The following is a 20,838-nucleotide window of genomic DNA, read 5'->3' as shown; positions in this document are numbered from 1 at the left end:
CTCCGGGTAAATCTGGAGACTCCGGGTTATATAGACCCAGATACTTTGAGTGAACCCAGATAATCTGGTCTAATCAGGAAATCGAAAAATCAAGAACTTTTAAGCAAATCTAATTTAGCCTATGAGTTACCACAGGTTCTAATAGATGTCTAAAGACCTATTGATCAATAACCTGTAACTAAACACTCATAAGCCAATAGATCGGGGCAAATCACCCAAAATCAACTAGAACAAGAAACTGTGCAAGAAAGTAAAGGAGACAAGAATTTGTATCCCGAATTTTGGCCACTTCACAAATAAGTACCTATGTCTTTGTTGAGGAGCTTACAAAGAGCCTGGTCACTTTCAAACTTGGGTGCTCTCTGGGCGATGCCATCCCGTTCTCATTTTGCTTATTGCGAAAAACTCATTTGGTGCCAATCACATTTTAATTGGGTCTTTCTACCAATGATCATACTTTATTTATCTTGAAATTGTTAAGCTCTTCTTGCATGGCCATCACCCAATTCAGATCTCCAAGTGCATCATCTACCTTCAAAGGCTCCAAAGAGGAGACAAAAGAGTAATATTCACAAAAATTTGCAATTCTAGAACGAGTGGTTACTCCCTTTTGTATATCACCAAGTATGTTGTCAACGGGGTGATCTCTTTGGATACTTTGATGAACTCTTGGGTGTGGCACTTGGGATTGGGGTTGAATATCTTCCACTTCATTATCATCGAGAAATTTGTTGGAGTTATCATGAGCTTTATCTTGATCTTGAGTTGATGTAGATGGCTCCACTTGAGTTGATGCAGATGGATGAACTTGATCATTCTTGGCTATTTGTAGTTCTTGGGGCTCTTAAGGCTTAATTTCATCTATTGTCATCTTCTATATCACCTCGCTTGTAATTTCTTCATCTCTTAAAACATTGGGATCAACTTGCTCCATGTGGGAGCCGTTAGATTCATCAAATGTCACGTCATGCGTAATTTCAACACAACTGGTGGTTTTGTTGAAAACACGGTATGCATAGGCATTTGATCCACAACCAAGCAAGAAACATTCATTTACTTTAGGAGCAAATTTAGAACTTCTTACTTTCTTATTTAGAATAAAGCGTTTACTACCAAAAACTCTAAAGTATGAAATATTAGACTTGTTACCGGTTAGAAGCTCATAAGCGGTTTTCTTCAAGATCTTGTGGAGATACAATTGGTTGATGGCATGACATATGGTGTTGATGGCCTCCGCCTAAAATTGATCCGAAATCTTGTATTCATCAAGCATTGTTCTTGCCGACTCTATGAGAGTCCTATTCTTTCTCTCGACAACCCCATTTTGTTGAGGGGAGTAGGGTGCCGAGAACTCATGCTTGATCCTTTTTTCATCAAGGAATTCTTCAACTTGTGTATTTTTGAATTCATTTTCATTGTCGCTTCTCATCCTCTTGATCTTCACATCAAATTCGTTTTGAGCTCTTCTCACGAATTTCTTGAGTATAGCTTGTGTTTCACTTTTGTCATGCAAAAAAAATACTCAAGTGAAACGAGAATAGTCATCAACAATAACCAAATAATATTTGTTACTGCCAATACTTATGTAGGCTATTGGTCCAAATAAATTCATGTGAAGAAGTTCCAATGGCCTTATGATCATCATCACATTCTTGGTGGGGTAAGGAGCTCTAATTTGCTTCCCTGCTTGACATGCACTACAAATTCTATCTTTCTCAAAAAAAACATTTGTTAGTCCAAGGATGTGCTCCCCCTTTAGAAGTTTAGACAAATTCATCATGCCAACATGGGCTAGTTGGCGATGTTATAGCCAACCCATGCTGGACTTAGCAATTAAGCAAGTTTTAGGTTTTACTTCATTCGTTGAAAAATCAACAGGATAAAGTTTACCTTTCAACTTATCGGTGAAGGCTATTGAGGCGTCATCACTTCCAAAGACGGTTACACCCTCATTAGTAAAAAGACAATTGTAGTTTATCTCATAAAATTATGATACGGATAACAAATTATAACTAAGATATTTAACTAACAACACATTTAAGATATAATGATCATTGGAAATAGCAATTTTACCTAAGCCAATTAGCTCTCCTTTTCCATCTTCACCAAAAACAATATTTTCATGAGATCCTTCATTTTCTTCAAATGATGAGAACATCTCATTCTCTCCGGTGATATAATTTGTGCATCCACTATCTAGCACCCAACTTGATCCACCGGAAGAGTATGCCTAAAAAATAATTTTAAGCCTTTGTTTTAGGTACCCAAATTTATTTGGATCCTTTCATGTTAGTCACAAGCACTTTTGGTACCCACACATTCTGTTTTACCACTCTATCTTTTGTGCGGGCACTAACATATAGAGCAACCACTTTACCACGGTGGTTCCTCTTAAGCACATAAGATGCATAAAATGTGGATTGAGGTGCATGTCATTTGGGTTGTTTGGCTTATGTGGTGATACCATTTTACTTGCCTCCTTTGATGAACTTAAGGCACTCCTTGTCATTTATCACCACACGCTTACTTGGCTTGCTTGTATACATATCAAAACCAAGACCTCTCTTTTGCCTATTGTTCTTGGTCTCAATGGTCTTGTATACTGTATCTTGGGATTTGTATGTCTTGATGCACCCATACTTAACCAAGGAGTTTAGCCTCTCATTTTTTCAATACTTGCAAAGATTGAACATTAGTAGCATAAGTATTTATATTAATATTGTAACAACGAGAGCAACTATTACTAATAGAAGAACTAGAGAGTAAGGTTGCATCATTAGAGGTAGGAGTGTTATTCTTAAGAGCATCAAATTGCACTTAAAGAGTTTTATGAGATTCATCCAAACATTTAAAATTCTCTTGAAGTGTAACATTCCTACTCTCAAGACTAGGAATGGATTCATTGGCTAAGCTTAGTTGCTTGGTCACCTCCTCAACCTTCTCCCTCTCTTTAGCAAGGAGCTCCTTGAGTTCAAGCTTTCTCTCCTTTTCAAGGATGAGCAGGTTCTCTTGCTTCTCAAGGATCTCCTCTTGACTCTCTACTATTTCCATTAGTTCTTTCATTTTAAACATGATATTTTTACTAAGACCTTTAAGCATGCCTTCACAACCACTATCACTATCTAAGATCTTAGATTGCGATTTTACTTTGTGCTCTTTTTCCATGAAACACTTGGGAGTGTCGTCGTCGTCGCTCATGTCACCAAAAAGTGACTTTGTTGGTGTAGAAGAGCGAATGACGATGGTGGCGACTCCTTCATCAGACTCATAACAAGTCGGAGTCAGAGTTGGAGTCCCACTCCTCGCCGATGTGAGCTTGACCCGAGTATTTCTTCTTATGGGTCTTGCACTTGTCCTTCTTGAAGGTCTTGTTCTTGTTCTCATCCTTATCCTTACTCTTCTTCTTGTTTGGACAATCGACGATGAAATGGCTAACTTCACCAGACTCATAACAAGCCCTCTCCGGGGCCTTGCACAAACATTTGATATTCTTGGTTGTACGTGCTTTGGTGTCTGGCCTTAATCTGATTAGTACCTTTATGAAAGACACTCAGAGTAGTTCTAGATATCCCGGGTAATACGGAGGTGCTGAACCCTATCAAACTCATTTCGACTCAGACTTATGAACAAAATATTCCTGACCTTGTTATTGGCCTCATACTGTTCAATTTGAAACTGAGTCGTGCGAGCAGCAGGGATCTTATAGTTGGAATCAACTACTTACTATATTGCACTTCCTTGACTTTGAAGATAAGCCTCTATGCACACCTTTCAGTAAAAAAATCACGGCCATCAAACAGCGGAATCTTCCCACTTCTCTTCATATCGCCTACGGATCACAAAGCTGGTTAAGGTTAACAAGTGATCAAACCGGCTCTGATACCAATTGTAGGATCAAGAAAGGCGACTAGATGAGGTTGAATAGGCGCCTCAATAAATTTCTTGCGAAATCGATGACCTTCTCTTATTTAGATCACTCAACGCACCTCAAAACTCAAACGAAAGCAAAAATAGAGAGATGTTTTAACAAAAGAAAATCGAGACAACACGATTTAATGGATGATATATGAACCATATGTTCCATTTAAGATCAATCCATGTGTCTTAACACTTGAATTATCACAACTTGTAAAGAAACAAGAAAAGATGAACACCAAGCAAAGAAACCTCCAAGTTGATTATCTAGAGATAAGAGAATTCAAGACCCCGTCACATGAGCATGTATATGCGAATTTTATGCCTCTAGCAACAACAAAAATGATCTCATAAGGTGCTGAAATTTTAACCCAAAAATTAAAACGAAAATCAAATCCAAAAACCGAAAAACTTACAAACTTGCAAGGGAATCGATAGAAAAAAACTAGAAGTAGGTGAGCATAATAATATGAAGAAAAATAAACTTTTTTCAATAGAGGTCAACTCTATTTTAGACAGATTATAGAGATTTTTTCTTACAAAGCTCTCACCAGCAGAGGACCGCCTTATCACTTACACTAGCATCCATTTCGCTCGACTTTGTCAACACATTATCTCCATACGTCTTTCATACTTTACTTACCTTCACGTGTTCAGCTAAGATTATCCTTGACTCCATCTGGCCTCTTTGATCGTCCGGCACCAAGCACTCTGTTCGTCCCCGATCATCCCGCCATCGACCGTCAAGTTGCATTCATCACTTGCACACCATAAGACAAGCAAACATATATCTCTAACTCTAATTCAGTCCATAATCAATATGCTCAAATGAAATCTCAAATCAATTCAAATCACATCAAAACTCATACAAAACTGAAAATCATCAAGCCAAATAAATACTAATATTAATCACATATCACAAATAAACTAAGACATATTTTAGCTTAGTTTTTCGAGTATAGCGACTGAATTTCTGGTTACGTTATGGTGTTCAATGATGGATGTTTCCTGGTCTGCCACACACCTTTAACCGTTGCATGCTTTGTTTTGGCGATCCATGCATGCTTTTTGCAGTTTTCGCTTCACAAAACTGGAGAGCTCAGAAACCAGAATCGAATTCAGTCATTGTTGTTGTAGTGGAATTTCTAAGTCAGATATCACTTCTGTGCTAAACTTTTATCTAGTCGATATGAAAGCTTGTTATCGTGACGAATCTCACCACTACCACACATACATGGGCTGCTTGCCGGCTTGGGCCATCACAAATTAGGATGGAGTGTTAAGTACTCATTTTGCTCTCTCTCTCTCTCTGTTCTTTTTCTTTGCGTTCTTTATCTTTTCTGCATATTTTAGATATGCAACTATTGTACTTTTAGATAGCGTACTGTTGCGTCGACATTACTACTTGGCATTTGGAATTATGTTGCAATCAACAGTTCTTCAGAGATAGAAGCAAGCAGAGTGTCTTTTTCCAGTTTTCAGTTTCATAAACTTACAGTTAGCAGTTAGATCATCTCAGCTTAAAATGGCATCCCATAAAATGTCTAGCTGCGCTGTGCCAATTCTACGACAACCAAGTTATTCTGATTCCGAGTTCTGACCCATCCCTGTGACCTGTAAATTTACATTCAGGCAGCCAATAAATTCGAAACTGAACTGAAGAAAGTGCCAGGCGATGCTGACCAGCCTCCGCCTGAAGCTCTGATGGTAGCTGTTGAGAGAGAGTTCTAGTCAAATAAGGTTTCTATGTAACAGGCATACCAATGAGTATAAATAATGGGAGTTGCTAATGTTCAATCGAGTGGAAATAAGGGTATATTTTACTTGACAACAGCAATCGTTGGATGAAGATCTTATGGCTAAAAAAACTAATTCACAAGTGAACAATATTTTTCTATAATAAAGACATATACAATTTTCTGATACATATCAGACAAAGATCCCTACCAGAGTACAGATCAAAATACAGACGCACGATCAAATGATCAGATGGACAACGTATCGAGTGAAACAAAGCTCTGATTTCAATTGATTGAAACGTAGTAAATTCAATAAATTAAAAGGTTAATCTTATGGGTCCGATGGGACACATAAGATTAACCCTAAACTACATGGTTTCAGAGCCTAACGCCCGCCGCCGTCTATGATCCCTCTCTCGTCTCCCGCTGATCCAAACTCGTCGTTGCGCGGGGCTCCGCCAGGGGCGTCTCACCTCGCTATGTCGTGCTTGTAAGGAGCGCATCGTCGCCGCTGCCGTGCACCGCACCGCGCTTACAGGGGGTGTAGCTACCATGTGCTGTGCGTAGATCCGTGCTGACGGGAGCAGAAGAAGGCGGCAGAGATGGAGCAACAGATGGCTGAGATCGTGAAGGTGTTGGCACCGTTGTCAGGGTTGATCAAGACGGTGGAGGACTTGTCGGCTTCGAACACAGCGATTCGCAAGACTCTCGAAGAGATGAGTCTGGCAGTGAAGAGTCTCACGGGGTGGAAGACGGAGATGGAGGCGGTAGTGAGTGAGTTGCACGGGGAGATAGCGGATCTGCGTGCTCAAGTCAATCAGATCAGAATCGGGTCGAAGAGTTCTCCGCAAGCCGAACCGCGACCACCTCTGTTGTATGTGCCGCCAAACATGAAGAAGCTGAGTGAGCCGCGATCGTCTGGTGAGAATGGGGATCTCAAGCCAGTTGGCCATGGTGTTGAACCAATTAAACCGAGGGAGGGAGTTTGGGAACAATTTGTTTCCGACTTCACCTCCGGTCAAGGGTACGCACGCTTCTTCAGATTTCATGTTTGGTTGCTCTCCTTTCGATGCATCTGTTCGGTCTTGGGGTGGTTACCAATATGCTTTTCCTCGAATGGATTTTCCAACTTTGGAGGGTGAGGGACCGAAGGCTTGGAAACTTAGACGTGAAGTATATTTCAAGGTGTTTCGGGTTCCTTTGGAATTGTGGGTGAATTTAGCTACCATGCATTTTGGGGGATCGGCTACTTTGTGGCTACGATCCACTCAATTGGTTGAGCCTTGTCCAAATTGGGAAGCATTTGCTATGGAGGTAGTGAAGAAATTTGGTAGAGATGAATTTCAGCAAGTGCTTCGTCAATTCATGCGTATCCGTCAGACCACCTCAATGGCGGATTACACAGAACGTTTTGACGGATTGATGCATAGTTTACTGGCTTCGCATGATTCGTGGGAACCCATGTTTTTTGTTACTCATTTTATGGATGGCTTGAGGGATGATGTTCGTAGTGCTGTGGTGTTACATCGTCCACAAGACCTCGATACTATTGTTTCCTTGGCCAACTTGCAGGAAGAGGTATTGGATGGAGGTCGTCGTCGAGATTGGCAGGTGGACGGTTCGGTGAGTGCGCGCACTAACCAGCACATGACATTGCCATTTCCATTACCACCTAGTGCCAGGCCTCAAAACTCTAATTGGTAGGAGGACCAGAAGGGAGTGGATGCGGCACGAGTGGATGGCACGAAGGATCGACTCTCCACTCTTCATGCCTATTGTCGTGCACGCGGTCTATGTTATCGGTGCTGTGAGAAATGGTCACCGGATCACAAGTGTGCCTCCTCGGTGCAGATACATGTTGTGGAGGAGCTTCTGGAGTGCTTGGGGAATTTTGATCCGAAGGAATTGTCAGAGGCTGGTTCTGAATATGGTGAGGCGCGAGTTACCGAAATTCTGATGACCATATCGAAAGCAGCGGTCAGTGGTGCTGATGCAACCAAGACAGTGCGACTGCAAGGGCAAATTTAGAAGCTGGATGTCTCTATGTTGGTTGATTCTGGTAGTTCGCACTATTTTGTCATTGAGGAGTTAGCCAGTCAGTTATCTGGTGTTGCGAAGGCACCGCAGCCGGTCAGAGTGAGGATAGCTGATGGGGGTTTGCTGTTGTGTCAGTGGGAACTTCCCAAGTGTCAATGGTGGATTCAAGGATATACTTTCACTTGTGACATGAAGGTGTTACCTCTGGGGTCTTATGATGTCATATTAGGCATGGACTGGTTGGAGCCCTTGAGTCCCATGAATGTACATTGGCAACAAAAGACTCTCTCATTTGAGCATCAAGGATAGAAAATAACTCTAAAAGGGGTTAAGCCACAATTGAGTGCTTGTATTGCTATCTCTGCTGATACTCTCAAAAGCTGGCAGAGTAGAAGAGGGGTGCAATCAGTAGTTCAATTATGCCAAGTCGAGCAAGACATTGAAGTCAGGGAGATCCCAAAGAAAATTGAAGCATTGCTGCAAGAATTGCTTATGTATTTGAAGAGCCAAAGGGACTGCCACCACCTAGAATATTTGATCATTCTATCCCTTTGTTACCAGGCACCAAGCCTGTTAATCTAAGGCCCTATCGATACAATCCAGTGCAAAAGGATGAGTTGGAGTGGCAAATCAAGGAGATGCTTCAGCAAGGAATCATTCAACATAGCAACAGCCCGTTTGCTTCGACAGCACTGCTAGTGGGGAAAAAGATGGCTCCTGGAGGCTGTGCGTGGATTACCGTCATCTAAATGCCATCACGGTTAAAAATAGGTATCCCTTACCTATTATCGATGAGTTCTTGGATGAGTTGTTTGGAGCTAGCTGGTTTACTACACTGGATTTGATAACTTTTATTAAACTGGAAGTTCCAGATTAATGTCGAAAATTCCGAACGTGGTTCCGAACAAGGGTTCTCGAGAGGCTTAACTCGGATTAATTTGGAACTTCCAGGTTGAAGGCCAAAACTTCCGAATATGATCAGAAGTCCTGATCTTCACCAGGGATCTCTCCAGCAATGATTTCAATGACTTTTAGGGTGAGTATTTTGGACCTAGAGCATCACCTTGATCTCTTCTACCGCGTAGGATAACATGCATAAGCCAAAAATGATCAAAGCTCGATCATTCCCTCCAATGGTGGCGATAGCCATTGTTGAGCTTGGTGAGCTCAACTCCCAGATAGATACAGCCATAGGGAGGGAACGATAGGGGGTTAGGGTTGGGGTGCTCATCATGTCCTAGCAAACTTGTGGCTCGATTGTAGGAGTTAGGGAAGGGTTGGAGTTTGAGATGACGTCGAGAAGGTGGTGGCCCACTTGAGGATGAAGAAGGCATGGGGAACTCGAACTTGACGTGGAAGATGGCCTCCGGCAATGAGCCGCAGTGGAGGAGCTCACCAGGGACCTCCTCCTTGGCCTCCCCTTGCTCCTCCTCTCCTCCTCCTTCTCTCTTCTCCTCTCTCTTCTCTCTTTGGCTCGGTTGGGGGAATAATGAGGAAGAGGGGATCAATCCAAGTAACAAAAGGGCATATGCAGAGAGAGGTGAGTGAATGACATGTGGGTCCTACTAACCTTTTCTTTTTCTACTAATTAAATTATCTCCACTTGTTAAAAACAAACAAAAAACTAAACGGACTCTAAAAGTTTCACCGATTTTTGCGGTGATTCTATGAGTCACAAAGAACTCATTTTAACTATCTCTACTTACATGCGGAAGGTACAAATAATTATAGAATTCTTTAAAAGAGTTACTTTTAAAATTTGAATGAATTATTAGAGCTTTAAAATGACTTCCAAAAATTATGGAAAAATCACCTGAATTCATCATATATGGTGTACTTGACGAAGGAATTTGTTTCAACCTTAGGTTGCATGGCAAGAATTAAAGTTTCTTAACAAAACATCACTTCCACTTAACTTCAGTACTTCAAAAATAAATACCTAAGCATGTTGCCATTTTTCTCATGATTTGATCAACTTCCAAATAAATTCAATTCGATTCAAATGCATGCAAATAATTGCTCACAATTAAACAGATAAGATGTTTATGATGCATATGCACGTTTACTGTCACAAGTTACATTGGAAAATCAGGCCTCTCCAGAACACTCATTTTGAGGTTAACTTGACTTAAGTTGAATCCAATTCAAGCACATCCAACCTATCAACAAAAATTTTAATTGCCATTTAATTTCAACTAACGAACTTATTAACTTACTAAATCTACTTAACAAACTTGGGATGTGACACAACATGATCACACTGAGCATATTCAGATAGACAAGTTCTTTATTAAGGAGAATCTTGACAGTGGATTGTTGAAGTTAAAATATATCAAATCTAAAGAACAACTAGCTAGTTGTTTCATAAAAGGGTTTAGTTCTAGTCAAAGTGTTGCAATATGTAACAAGATGGGCATGATTGATATGTTCAGCCCATCTTGAGAAGGGAGTGTTAAGAGAGAGTCCTAGTCAAATAAGGCATCTATGTAATAGGCATACCAATGAGTATAAATAAAAGGTTGTGGGGTCCAGTGGAACACACAAGATTAACCCTAAACTACAGTAGCAAGCTAAAAAAAGCCTATAGCAAGGAGCTCAAATCATCCAATGACAAGGAAAACATTCGAGGATTCTGATCGAGAAGTCTAGTAAAAAAACGCTATGTTATTTTCTTCTTCATAGTCCATTTTTCTTGTAAAATTATTTGCTAAGAACTGAGAAATATACCTAAATTCCATATAATCCTGACTGTTCCAATAGCTAGCTTATGATTTTCAAAAGCTGTTATCCTGAAGAAAAAAAAGATTATTTCATCTACATGGCCGTATTATGCGCTTGAATGGAGGTGCTTGACTTTTTTATTCTTACCGTAATTGTGGAGTGTTTGACTTCGTTGGTTCAAACCTCTACATCGTTATATGTAATATCTCTATGTTATAAGGGATTTTTTTGTATATTTCCACATGTGTATGTATATATACTAGCAGATGGCTTTCAGAAAGTATAAATTGTTATTCCTAACATAATATTAGAGATATGTCTTCCTTTAGAGATGCATCAACTCGTCTCGATCTAGCCCACATGCCCCTCCCGGTATCTTCCCGTCAGCTACTCTCTCTCCTCCACCATAGCCAATTTCCATGCAAATCCACCTCTCACTCTACTAGATCCGCTTCTCCCGAGTCCGTCGCTCTCACAGCAACTGCATCACCGAGCCACTGTCGTCTCTGCCAGGCCGATCTACCGCCTCCTGGGCTGATCCGGTCACCATTGGGCCTACCCGCCCGCCCCCAGTCTCCCTCACCATCATATCCCCCTTCTGTCATTGATTCAATGTGTGTCACCTCAGATTGGCCTTCATCCGATCGGGTCGTGGGCTACCTCCTCTGCCCACCTACCGGCACCCCGCCCTGGGCCGCCTCGTGCGACGAGTTAGCACCCGCCGTCGCCGAGCACATCCACCTCTGGTCCTCTCTGTCATTTGAGGGCTCTATTTTTCTAACAAAGCACCCCTTCGGGTAAAAAAGGAAAAAATTACCATTGTTTTCGTTGTTCTTTGAGCTCTTGTTGTTGCTGGCGCTGTTGTTGACAGCGGAACTCAGTTAGGCCCTGTTTGTTTCAGCTTCGGATTCTGGCTTTCAGCTTTTATAATCCGAAGCTGAAACAAACAGGCAGCTTTTGGTTATAGCTTTTTAAAATCTGCTGGTTGGATTGTGAGAATCTGAGAAGCTGGTTTTCCTCAGCTTTTGATAGATTGTGAAAGTCCATTTTACTAAACTGTCCATTAAATTTTTTTAGAATCTACAGTCTAAAAGCTTTTCACAATCCAGCTTTTCACAATCCAGCTTTTAACAATCCAGCTTTTATAAGCTGCTTTTCAGAATCTCTAGCTGAAACAAACAGGCCCTTAGTTACAGAGGTTACTTGGGGATTTAGTGTTTTGTTTCCTGCACCTACTCCGATAGTACATGTGATATCATTATTGCTCGAGATCCGGTTAAGCATGACCTCACCAAATATATTGGTGTTTATGCTTCTTACACACGGACATATATATAGATGAAGTGATTGCACTTCAATATGTTCATTCAGAGCTTTAGTTGGTTGATTTCTTCACGAAGGCACCTAGTGCAGCTCATCACATGTTCTATCACATATATGTGTTGTCTTCTGTGTTATATCCTCATGTTATAAATGATTCTTTGTATATTGCTACATGTATATATATATAAATATATACACTGGCATATGGTCTTTAGAAAATGCAGGTTGGGATTCCTAACATACATATGAGTCAAGAAAATATCAATTCTCCAAATGGTACCTGTTAATAGTTAACAGCAAGGGAGGGGGGGGGTGCTGTTTTGTTTAGTTCAGGCTTATCTTATAAGAAACCTTGTAAGGTTCAATATTATCATCCAAAACGTACTCCGGGAGGAAAAAGATTTTGGGTGAACTATACCAATGGCTGCAGATCTGCTTCTGTTTTCTCCTTCAGAAGTTGCATGGTCAGTTGAGGCTCATCAGAGCCATCTCTAAGTTGCCAAGTTGCCCAACACATCTATATACTATCTGTCGCAAGGAACAACATCACACAACAGAGTGATAGACAGCAGCCAGCCTTTGCTTGCACACTAACCCTGCAGCTAGCAAGCAAGCAGATACAATAAATGAACTAACACCCAGCCCTTGTTGAACCTAACAGCAAACCGATCAATCATGCATGCAGGCAGAGGGAAATGGAAATCTGCTCCAGACAGGGACCCTGCATCTCTCCATTCGTTTCGTCGATGCCTCTCGCAACCACATGGGTCCTGCCGTCTCTTTCCAGGCGCTATGCTCTCCAGTGGCCGGAGCCGGACTGCCACGGCGTCCCAGAAGCTAAGGCCCTGGAACGGTGCAACTCCTCCATGACCATGCCTGCTGCTGCATTGGATACCCTCTCTCTCTCTCTCTCTCTCTCTAGGCGAAGTCTTGGCCGCAATCCTCGCTCTCGTGCGCCACATGCGGCCTGTCGGCGAGGCTTAGACAGGTGCATGTTACCACTGAAAGCTGAATGATTGAATGAATGGGCACTGTGACTCTGCAGTTGCAAGCACCCAGATTCAGCATTTCTTCTTGACCAGCTCTGCCTCTTGCAAACCTGGTAGTTTTGGCATTTGACAAGTGGAGTGGTTAGGTAAGATTAAATTGGATCTTGTGGCCATCATCGTTTATCATGCATATATGCATATAAATCTTCAGTGCTCATGAATTTATAAGGGATGCCAGCTGAGGAGGAGGTAGTGTTTGTGTTGCATTTTTGTTTTCCTTTATTTTTAGCAACATTAGTAAAGGAGTTAACTTTTGTAGCTAAGATTGAGGGAGAAAACTTATGTCCATGGAAGTATTACTGGATTAAGCATATGGTGAACTAAGCGAATTGAATGAACGCAGAACTTGATCTGCCTGCTGTTCTTGCATTTCACAGCCAAAATGAAATATGGATAAACTCAAAGGGAAGAACAGCCCCCATTCTTCCCTGCAGTTACAGAAGTATTTAATCAACCACTGATATAACTTAAAAGTGATCTTTTGCTTTGTACAAACACACAGGGAGAGTCAACTCGAATCTCCACTCCTTCTGTGTTTCTAACACCTAGTTAAACGAGAGAGAAAAAATAACAAAGCCACACACACACACATCCACGCATGCATGCACTTCGATGCACAAAGTTCCTCTTCTTGAAGAGTGAGACAGGGAGAGATGATAACATGTGTCCATGCCTTGGAGAACCCAAAAGAACAAAAGAATGTGTTCATGCACAAGGCATGCATCTTCCTCGATCAGTTATTCTTCACTGATCCGAGTCCTCTTGCTTCAGATCCCTTCATGATCCTCAACCTCTTGCAGGTGCTGATGAACATGCTGCGCACACACAAGTAGCAAACATCATCAGACAGTGTTGAATCTAACAAACCTCCTATTAATTAAATCTTAATCTGTAGAGAAAAATCAGCAGATGAAGATCAAATTAAAGGACGTGTATTTACAGTTTGCACACACTTACTCGAAGGGCACATCTCCGACAAGCATCAGGTCGCCGTCCTTGTCCTCGTAGGTGACGGCGAAGTCCGACGGGTTGACGTCCGGCGCGTCCGCGCCGCCGGAGAAGCAGAGGAACATGGCCTCCAGGGCCTCCCTGAGCTCGCGGTAGCCCTTGTACATCTTGAGGTCGATCTTCCTCAGGTAGGGGGCTCCGTCCATGCTCACCTTGACAAACAGCCCATTGCCGGCGGCGGCCGTGGTCGTCTCCTCCGGCGCTGCCGGCTTGCTCTTGGTGCTGCTCGCCTGCTGGAAGCAGCTCTTCCTGTACGACCTCACCGGTGGCCAACCCACCATCTGAACCCTGCACGAGTCACCATTATTCACGGTTAGAATTACAGCAGCGTTGGATGTCACGGCGGGAAAGAAGAAGAAATGGTTGGTCACTCACTTGGCGGCCAGCGGCGCGGCCTCGCCGTCGCGCTTCTTGGCTGCATCCTCCGGGCCGCTCACGTCGCGCTTCTTACCCCTGGGCGTCGACGGCGGCGTCGGCACCACCGCCGTCTTCTGGGGCTCCTCCTCGGTGCCCGGCAGGCCGAGCCTCAGCTCGGTCGCCTTAAAGTTATCAACGTCGGCCACATAGCTCGCTGCGGCGACCTCCATTATTTCTCCTTGCCCTTAGTTAGAACTCTCTTCTCCGGCGACGGTGGTGGTCGCAACTTGCAACGGCAGACGAAGAGAAGCTTTGCTGTTCTTTGATCTGGCTAGCTCGGTGAAGCTGAGCAGTGAGCTGTGAGCTTGTTACTCGTGTGAGTGTGGAGATGTTTTATAGAGCTAGGGACAGGGGTAGGCTAAGGAGGGGGGTGTGGCCGGCCGTGTGAGGCCACACACGCATGCATGTTCGCACGTGCCAGACCACACGTGTGCGTGCGTCCACAACCTTGAGCTGGGGTGGTTGCGGGGTGCCGGGGTAGGGTGCAGCCATGGGGCCTTGCCGCGCCGACTCACTGGCCCCGCCGCGGCTCCGGTGTCACGGATCACGGGGCTCAGACCGATAACGCTTTCACGGCCACACAATCCGGTCACTACCGGGTGTGGATCCATGTACTAGAAGGATGAATAATGAGCACGAAGAAAATCAAATCAAATCAAACTTAACAAGGTGTGCAATTGCCATGATTAGGATGCTATATATCATTAGAGATCTTGGGAGCATATTTTGCACATACGATAAATATTGTTTCCCCCATTATTGTCTAATAAGATATGTATGGAACAATATAATATGGAGTAAGGGCATATCCACCAGGGGCGGGGTGGCGGTGTATCTCGAATTCTCTATCCTAATTTTAGGTATGAAAAAGAAAGAAAAAGATGAGAAAAAAAAAGAAAGAAAAATAAAAACCCTTACTTAGTGATCCTAAATCTACGGCTGACATGGAGCATATACACATATATGTATATGGACTTGCACTTCTCGATTCCATAGATAATTTGCACTGCTCCTCTCTCATCATATCCCCATCTCTCCCTCCACTACACCTTGTCCCTCCTTTCTTGAGCCTTGCTTTTGTTGGTTGGCCATCGGGCCTAGGCAGGCTGGTGGAGGCTTATTTAGAAATTTTTTAATATTATTTTTTATACATTAATTTAAAAATATTTTACAAATTCAAAAAATTACAAAAATAATCTATTGTCGCGAGATGGTTCGGCAAAATCTAGTTTTCACAAAATGAAAGAGCGAAAGGATCCGCGAAAAATTGAATTTTCGCTCATTGAACTATAGAAAATATTTTCTATGATTGAAAGTGCGAAAATTAAAGTTTTCACAATTCGGTCCCACAAAAAAATTATTTTCGCAAATTGGTTGTGTGAAAATATTTTTCACATGTTGAAAACAGAAAAATTAAATGTTTGGTTGATTGGTGATGTGAATATCTGTTTATTTTGGTGATTTTTGTTTTATTTGTAGTACCAAAAATATGAAAATTAGTTAATTTTTTATGCATGAAAAAATTCAGTGACTGGTTCGACGAAAAATGTTTGTTGTGCAAATAGTTATCCAACATCTTGGAGTGGTTCATTTTTTTCCTTAATGTTTGATTCGATGTAACTTTGTTGACATTTCATTATTTATTTGATATAAAATTGTGTGAGTAATTTATTGAGCGAAGTAACCTTGGGGGATACAAAATATAATTTTTTAACAATAGTAGTTGTGAAGAATAATTATCATAGAATCCGATATGGAGGTTACATACGCTGATGAATATTACATGGGACCTGGAGTTTTTTGTCATAGCGCGAATAGATTCTAACCATAAAGAGATGACGACAACAGACATTGGTATGTACGGTACGCCTAAAGACTAACCAAATAGCATGCCGCTGCTAAACCTAACATGCCTTAGTGAATGAAAATAACACAGGTTACAATAGATACCAATGTTTATTATCATTATCTCTTTATTGTTAGGGTTCATTTGCACTATGACAAAAACCCTCATGTCCCATGTAATTTTCATCCGTGTATGTACCCTCCAGCCTTCATATTGGGTTCTATGATAATTATACTTTACAACTACTATTGTTCGAAAAATTATATTTTATATCCTTCCAATGTTACTTCACTCAATAAATTACTCACATAATTTTACATCAAATAAATAATAAAGTGCAACAAAATTACATCGAACAAAAAATTAAAGAAAAAATGAACCACTTTGTGATGCCGTTTGAACAACTATTTGCACAACAAATATTTTTTTGCCAAACCAATCACTACAAATAATTTTTTCATGCATAAATTTTTTTCAATAATTTTCATATTTTTGGTACTACAAATAAGACAAAAATCACCAAAATAAAAAGATTTTTGCATCACCAATCAGTGAAAAAAAATATATTTTTTTTGTTTTCAATGTGCAAAAATATTTTCGCACAACCAACCTGTGAAAATAAAATTTTCACGAGACCGAACCATGAAAACTTTAATTTTCGCACTTTCAATCATAAAAATATTTCTATAGTTCAATGAGTGAAAATTCAATTTTTTGCGGATCCTAAGAGCGAAAATCTAGTTTTCGCTCTTTCATTGTGCGAACTAGATTTCGCTAAACCATCTCGCGACAGTGGGTTATTTTTGTAATTTTTTGAATTTGTGCAATATTTTTAAAATTGCCATATAAAAAATTAATATTAAAAATCACTTGTTTAGTCCCTAATTTCCCCTCTCAAAGCATCAATAGCTAGCCACTTAACGATGCTTTATTGCTTTTGAAACTGCATGAGAATTGTTTTTAAGTACAAACACACATGCATACCCTACCATCTAAATTGTGCGCACTCTGGGATTCCTACAACTCGATCCCAGGACAGGTGAGACGCTACCACTCTACGCCCCACAAACAGCTCAAACACAGATTAACTCCGTAAAACTCAAGCGAACTACCACCCGGATCGACAACCATTCACAACTGCATGAGAATTATTGTTAATTGCAGTGGTGATGTTCCTTTCACTCACCAAAGCTTCTCTTATTTTTCTGGTGGTCCTCTCTTAGGGTAATTAACTAAGATTAATTTGTTGATGGGTACATCATACGGTGGTGGTCCAGCTTGAACAGTTATTGACAAGACCATCTATCATAACTTGTTTTTATGTGTATTGGTTTTAGTAACATTATTTCATATATTTTCTTAATACAGAGTTCCTGTCAGCATCAATCTAGTGCTAGATATGTACAGTCTTATATGCAATGAACTGGTTTTTTCTATCCTCACAGTAACTAATCTGACTCGATTTGATAGAGCTGTTTAGTAGAATAATCAAATTTGATTCCCTGACATATTGCTACAACCTATGATCAACCGCACCGAAATTTCGACCACCATGTCCATTTGACTATCCCAATCAAGATACCTTATGTTCCTGCAACCTCCCACACTCACAAGTTAGAATAATAGCGAATAATTTTCATACAGAGGTCATATTTGGTAGAGCTCTAAGTTTTAGATCCATATTAGATTTTGAGATTATAGTTTAAAATAAATTATTTTCTTTATTTTTAGATTAAAATAGAAATAAGATGACTCACATAAATATCCTTAATGTACATATAGCTATAGTTTCATAAAAATTTTAAAGTTACATATGTATATCTTAAAAAAAAATTAAAACTGAAGCTTTACCCGACAGACCTTAAGTACCCCCTTAAGTGCTGCTACTTAACTATAAACTAGACTACGTGTAAGTAGCTGAGCTAGGTTTGAGCTCGGAGCCTGCCTCTCGAATTAAACCAAAAATATTTGATCAAGTACTGTCCATGTCGCCCACTGGTCGATCATGAAGTTTCTTGGATTCCGGAAGGAACTAGGCAGCACAGGAGAGCATGCAAAGATGCATAGAACGAACTGCTTGTTGATTAGCAGTACAATGGATTGGGGTTTTAAAATGGCTTTGGTGGCCAGAATCTTTTTGATCGAGTTTTGAGCCGGGGAAGGGCGGTGCAGCATGTTTGACTGTTTGTTGCTGCATGCATGCTTGCTTGATGACCTGATACACGACTGCATGCATGTGCATGCATGCTCAGCGATGATGCTTGCATGTACTGGTAGTGCTCAGCGATGATGCTTGCATGTACTGGTAGTATACATGTGTTGCTAGATATAGATTAGTTCCTGTAGGACTAGAACGTGATCGATTATTTTGTCTGGGTTGCTCTATTTAGGAGATGCTTTGTGTTGTAAGAACCCCTACATCACAAGCATTTATAATTGGAAGATGCTAATTTTCAAATGCCTGAAAACAGAGCTCCCTTCAGTGACGCCTCAGGACCGTTCAAGCTTCATCCAACACGCGAAACTGTCTTCAACCACTGATTGTTTCTTCTATCATATGTTTGTCTCTCCTGATGTTCGCCCCCACGCCGTCAGCCTACACCCATCTCTGTCAGCGTCCCCGCCAGCGGATCCACCGGTATCCACCGTTACCGTTCACCACCACACTAACCAATCCTTTTTCGAGCTCCTCCGTCACCAATCCCGCCCACCATCCGCCTGCTGCCCACTGCCGGCCCAACTGTTACCCTAGCCTCCCTCTAACCCTCGGAGTTACTGGTGAACCCTGAACCCTAACCCATCCCTTAAGTTCGTCGGCATTCACATCGACGCCTGAAAACGAGCATGTAATTTTAGGCGCATGAAGATTATGAAACGTGTTTATAATTATAGCTTTTGCTCATAATTTAAAGTAGCAAATTAGTTTGTTTTGTAACAAATTGCGCTGATTAACGGTGAGACCATATCATTAACATTGAACATGCTGGATAGAAGAACCTGTATATGTATCTCTATATTTTTCATCCCAGCTGCATATATGCCCATGGCCTGTTCTCTCTCTCTTCAAATATATATCCAGACTGAAGAGTTAGCCTTCTTCCTACTAGCTAAAAACTTTTCCTTGCAAAACTTATTATTTATATGTGTAGAGATATACATAATGTAAGCCCATGTATATCAGTCGCATTCCAAATTACAAGTATATATACAACTCAAGGAAGCATTATTCCAGATTGCTGGTAAATAACGTCACTGCTCAGACAGACTTTGGACCAGTGGGCATGATGAGCAGTGGCTTGAAAGACGCAGTTCCATCCATCCATTGACGAACAGGTGAAGATGGGCGTGCGTGCGTGCATGGATGGATGAAAGCAACAACGACGATGCATGTACATGTGATCGATCGATCGTGTGATAGATACATATACGCGTCCATGTCGCAGTCGGTCGGGCTAAGAAAGTGTGGTGATACATGGACAGTGACACTGGCAAATTAAGCGACAGCAGGATGCAAGTGGATAGCTACTCATTCTGCATGCGTCTACGTCGTCTAAGAGCAAGCTCAATAAGCTTGTCTGTAAGCTAAGCAATGTCATCTAGAGACAAGTGTAAGAGATTGCTCCTACAACAAGTTGTCTCTTATATTGTCTGTAAGACAACCATGGCCTTTAAATGATTGCATGTGGTTAAGAAATACGGTGATAAGTATAAATCTCATCTTTGTGCAGTGGACTATTCATGTTGTTCCTCCCGTTCTTTTAGCATGAATTACTCTTGATAGCGAATTTCTAGGAAAATTTAACAAAACAAATATCTGTAACATTAGGAATTCCAGAGTAGCTCACAACAAAATTCGGATGGCGCCAGCATAGTTGGCAGTTCTGAATCGTTAAATAGCTGAACATAGCAACCCTCCAAAATTATGACCCTCTTGCACATCCCCACACACGTTCACTTTCCCCAAGTCCCAACCCACATTCGTTTTCCCCTGCAAAGGCTCCACAATCTCTCTCCTCCAAAATGTCGCCGCCGCCGGCGGCAAATTAGTCGCTGGCCGTGGCTCATCTTGGCATCGGGGGCTATAGGCCTCGCTCCTCATCACGTTAGCACTCCATTTGTGCTATTTCCTAGTCTTTATCATTTTGTAAATTAAGAAAATAAGTTGAAATGTGTTTTAATTTATTTCTAATGGGTGATTGATATTGATATTTATTTATTTCGATGATCTTCGGTTTTACATGAGCATTGATGTGATTTGAATTAATTTGGAATTTCATTTAAACATATTGATTATGGATTAACCGAAATTGAAATTGGAGATATGTGTTTGCTTGTCTCATGATGTGCATATGATGGATGCAAATTGGCGGTTGACAGCAAAATGATCGGGGTTATGCGGAGTGCTTGGTGCCCAGACGATCAAGAAAGCTGAGCAGAGTCAAGGGTGATTCTAGCTAAACATGTGGAGGTCAAATAAAGCATGGAAGGGGGATGGAGACGGCGTATTGACAAGTCAAGCCAGGGGATGCCGATGCAAGTGACAATACGGTCTGAGGGATCAGGAGCGGGAAAGACTTGCCGGAGGTCAGGATCGTAAGACAAAGTACACGTATCGATATCAGAGCGCTTGCTTAAGGTGTAAGCAAGTGAGGGGTTACATTTTGAGAAGCGTGCTAGTTTCGTGGTTTGGCATCAAAACCATAGGAGGACTGAAAAAGTACACGGCACCATTACGAAACTTGTGTTAAGGCAAAGCTAAGTCGTGAAGGCATCACGGTCGTCC

The 20,838-nt window shown here is 41.4% G+C and overlaps 1 protein-coding gene across 1 annotated transcript; it reads right to left on the bottom strand.

Annotated features, from left to right (window-relative positions):
* Positions 1-13,153: 13,153 nt before the first annotated feature.
* Positions 13,154-14,603, bottom strand: LOC133905754 (auxin-responsive protein IAA31-like). Its single transcript, XM_062347517.1, has 3 exons — positions 14,168-14,603; positions 13,742-14,080; positions 13,154-13,599 (listed from the first exon to the last, which is right to left on the bottom strand). The coding sequence occupies exons 1-3, from the start codon at positions 14,377-14,379 to the stop codon at positions 13,518-13,520; spliced, it is 633 nt and encodes a 210-aa protein (XP_062203501.1). The 5' UTR covers positions 14,380-14,603; the 3' UTR covers positions 13,154-13,517.
* Between the last annotated feature and the right edge of the window lie 6,235 nt (positions 14,604-20,838).

Source organism: Phragmites australis, chromosome 23 (genome assembly GCF_958298935.1).
Source record: "Phragmites australis chromosome 23, lpPhrAust1.1, whole genome shotgun sequence".
NCBI lineage: Eukaryota > Viridiplantae > Streptophyta > Magnoliopsida > Poales > Poaceae > Phragmites > Phragmites australis.
This window is presented reverse-complemented; position numbering and strand designations above follow the sequence as displayed.

What these genes read in the sequence shown, in the direction of transcription:
- LOC133905754 (XM_062347517.1), bottom strand. Translation starts at nt 14,379, where the DNA reads ATGGAGGTCGCCGCAGCGAGCTATGTGGCCGACGTTGATAACTTTAAG. An exon ending in GCCGCGCCGCTGGCCGCCAA is followed by an intron (nt 14,081 to 14,167) that starts GTGAGTGACCAA and finishes TGACTCGTGCAG; the next exon opens with GGTTCAGATGGTGGGTTGGC. An exon ending in GTCGGAGATGTGCCCTTCGA is followed by an intron (nt 13,600 to 13,741) that starts GTAAGTGTGTGC and finishes GTGTGTGCGCAG; the next exon opens with CATGTTCATCAGCACCTGCA.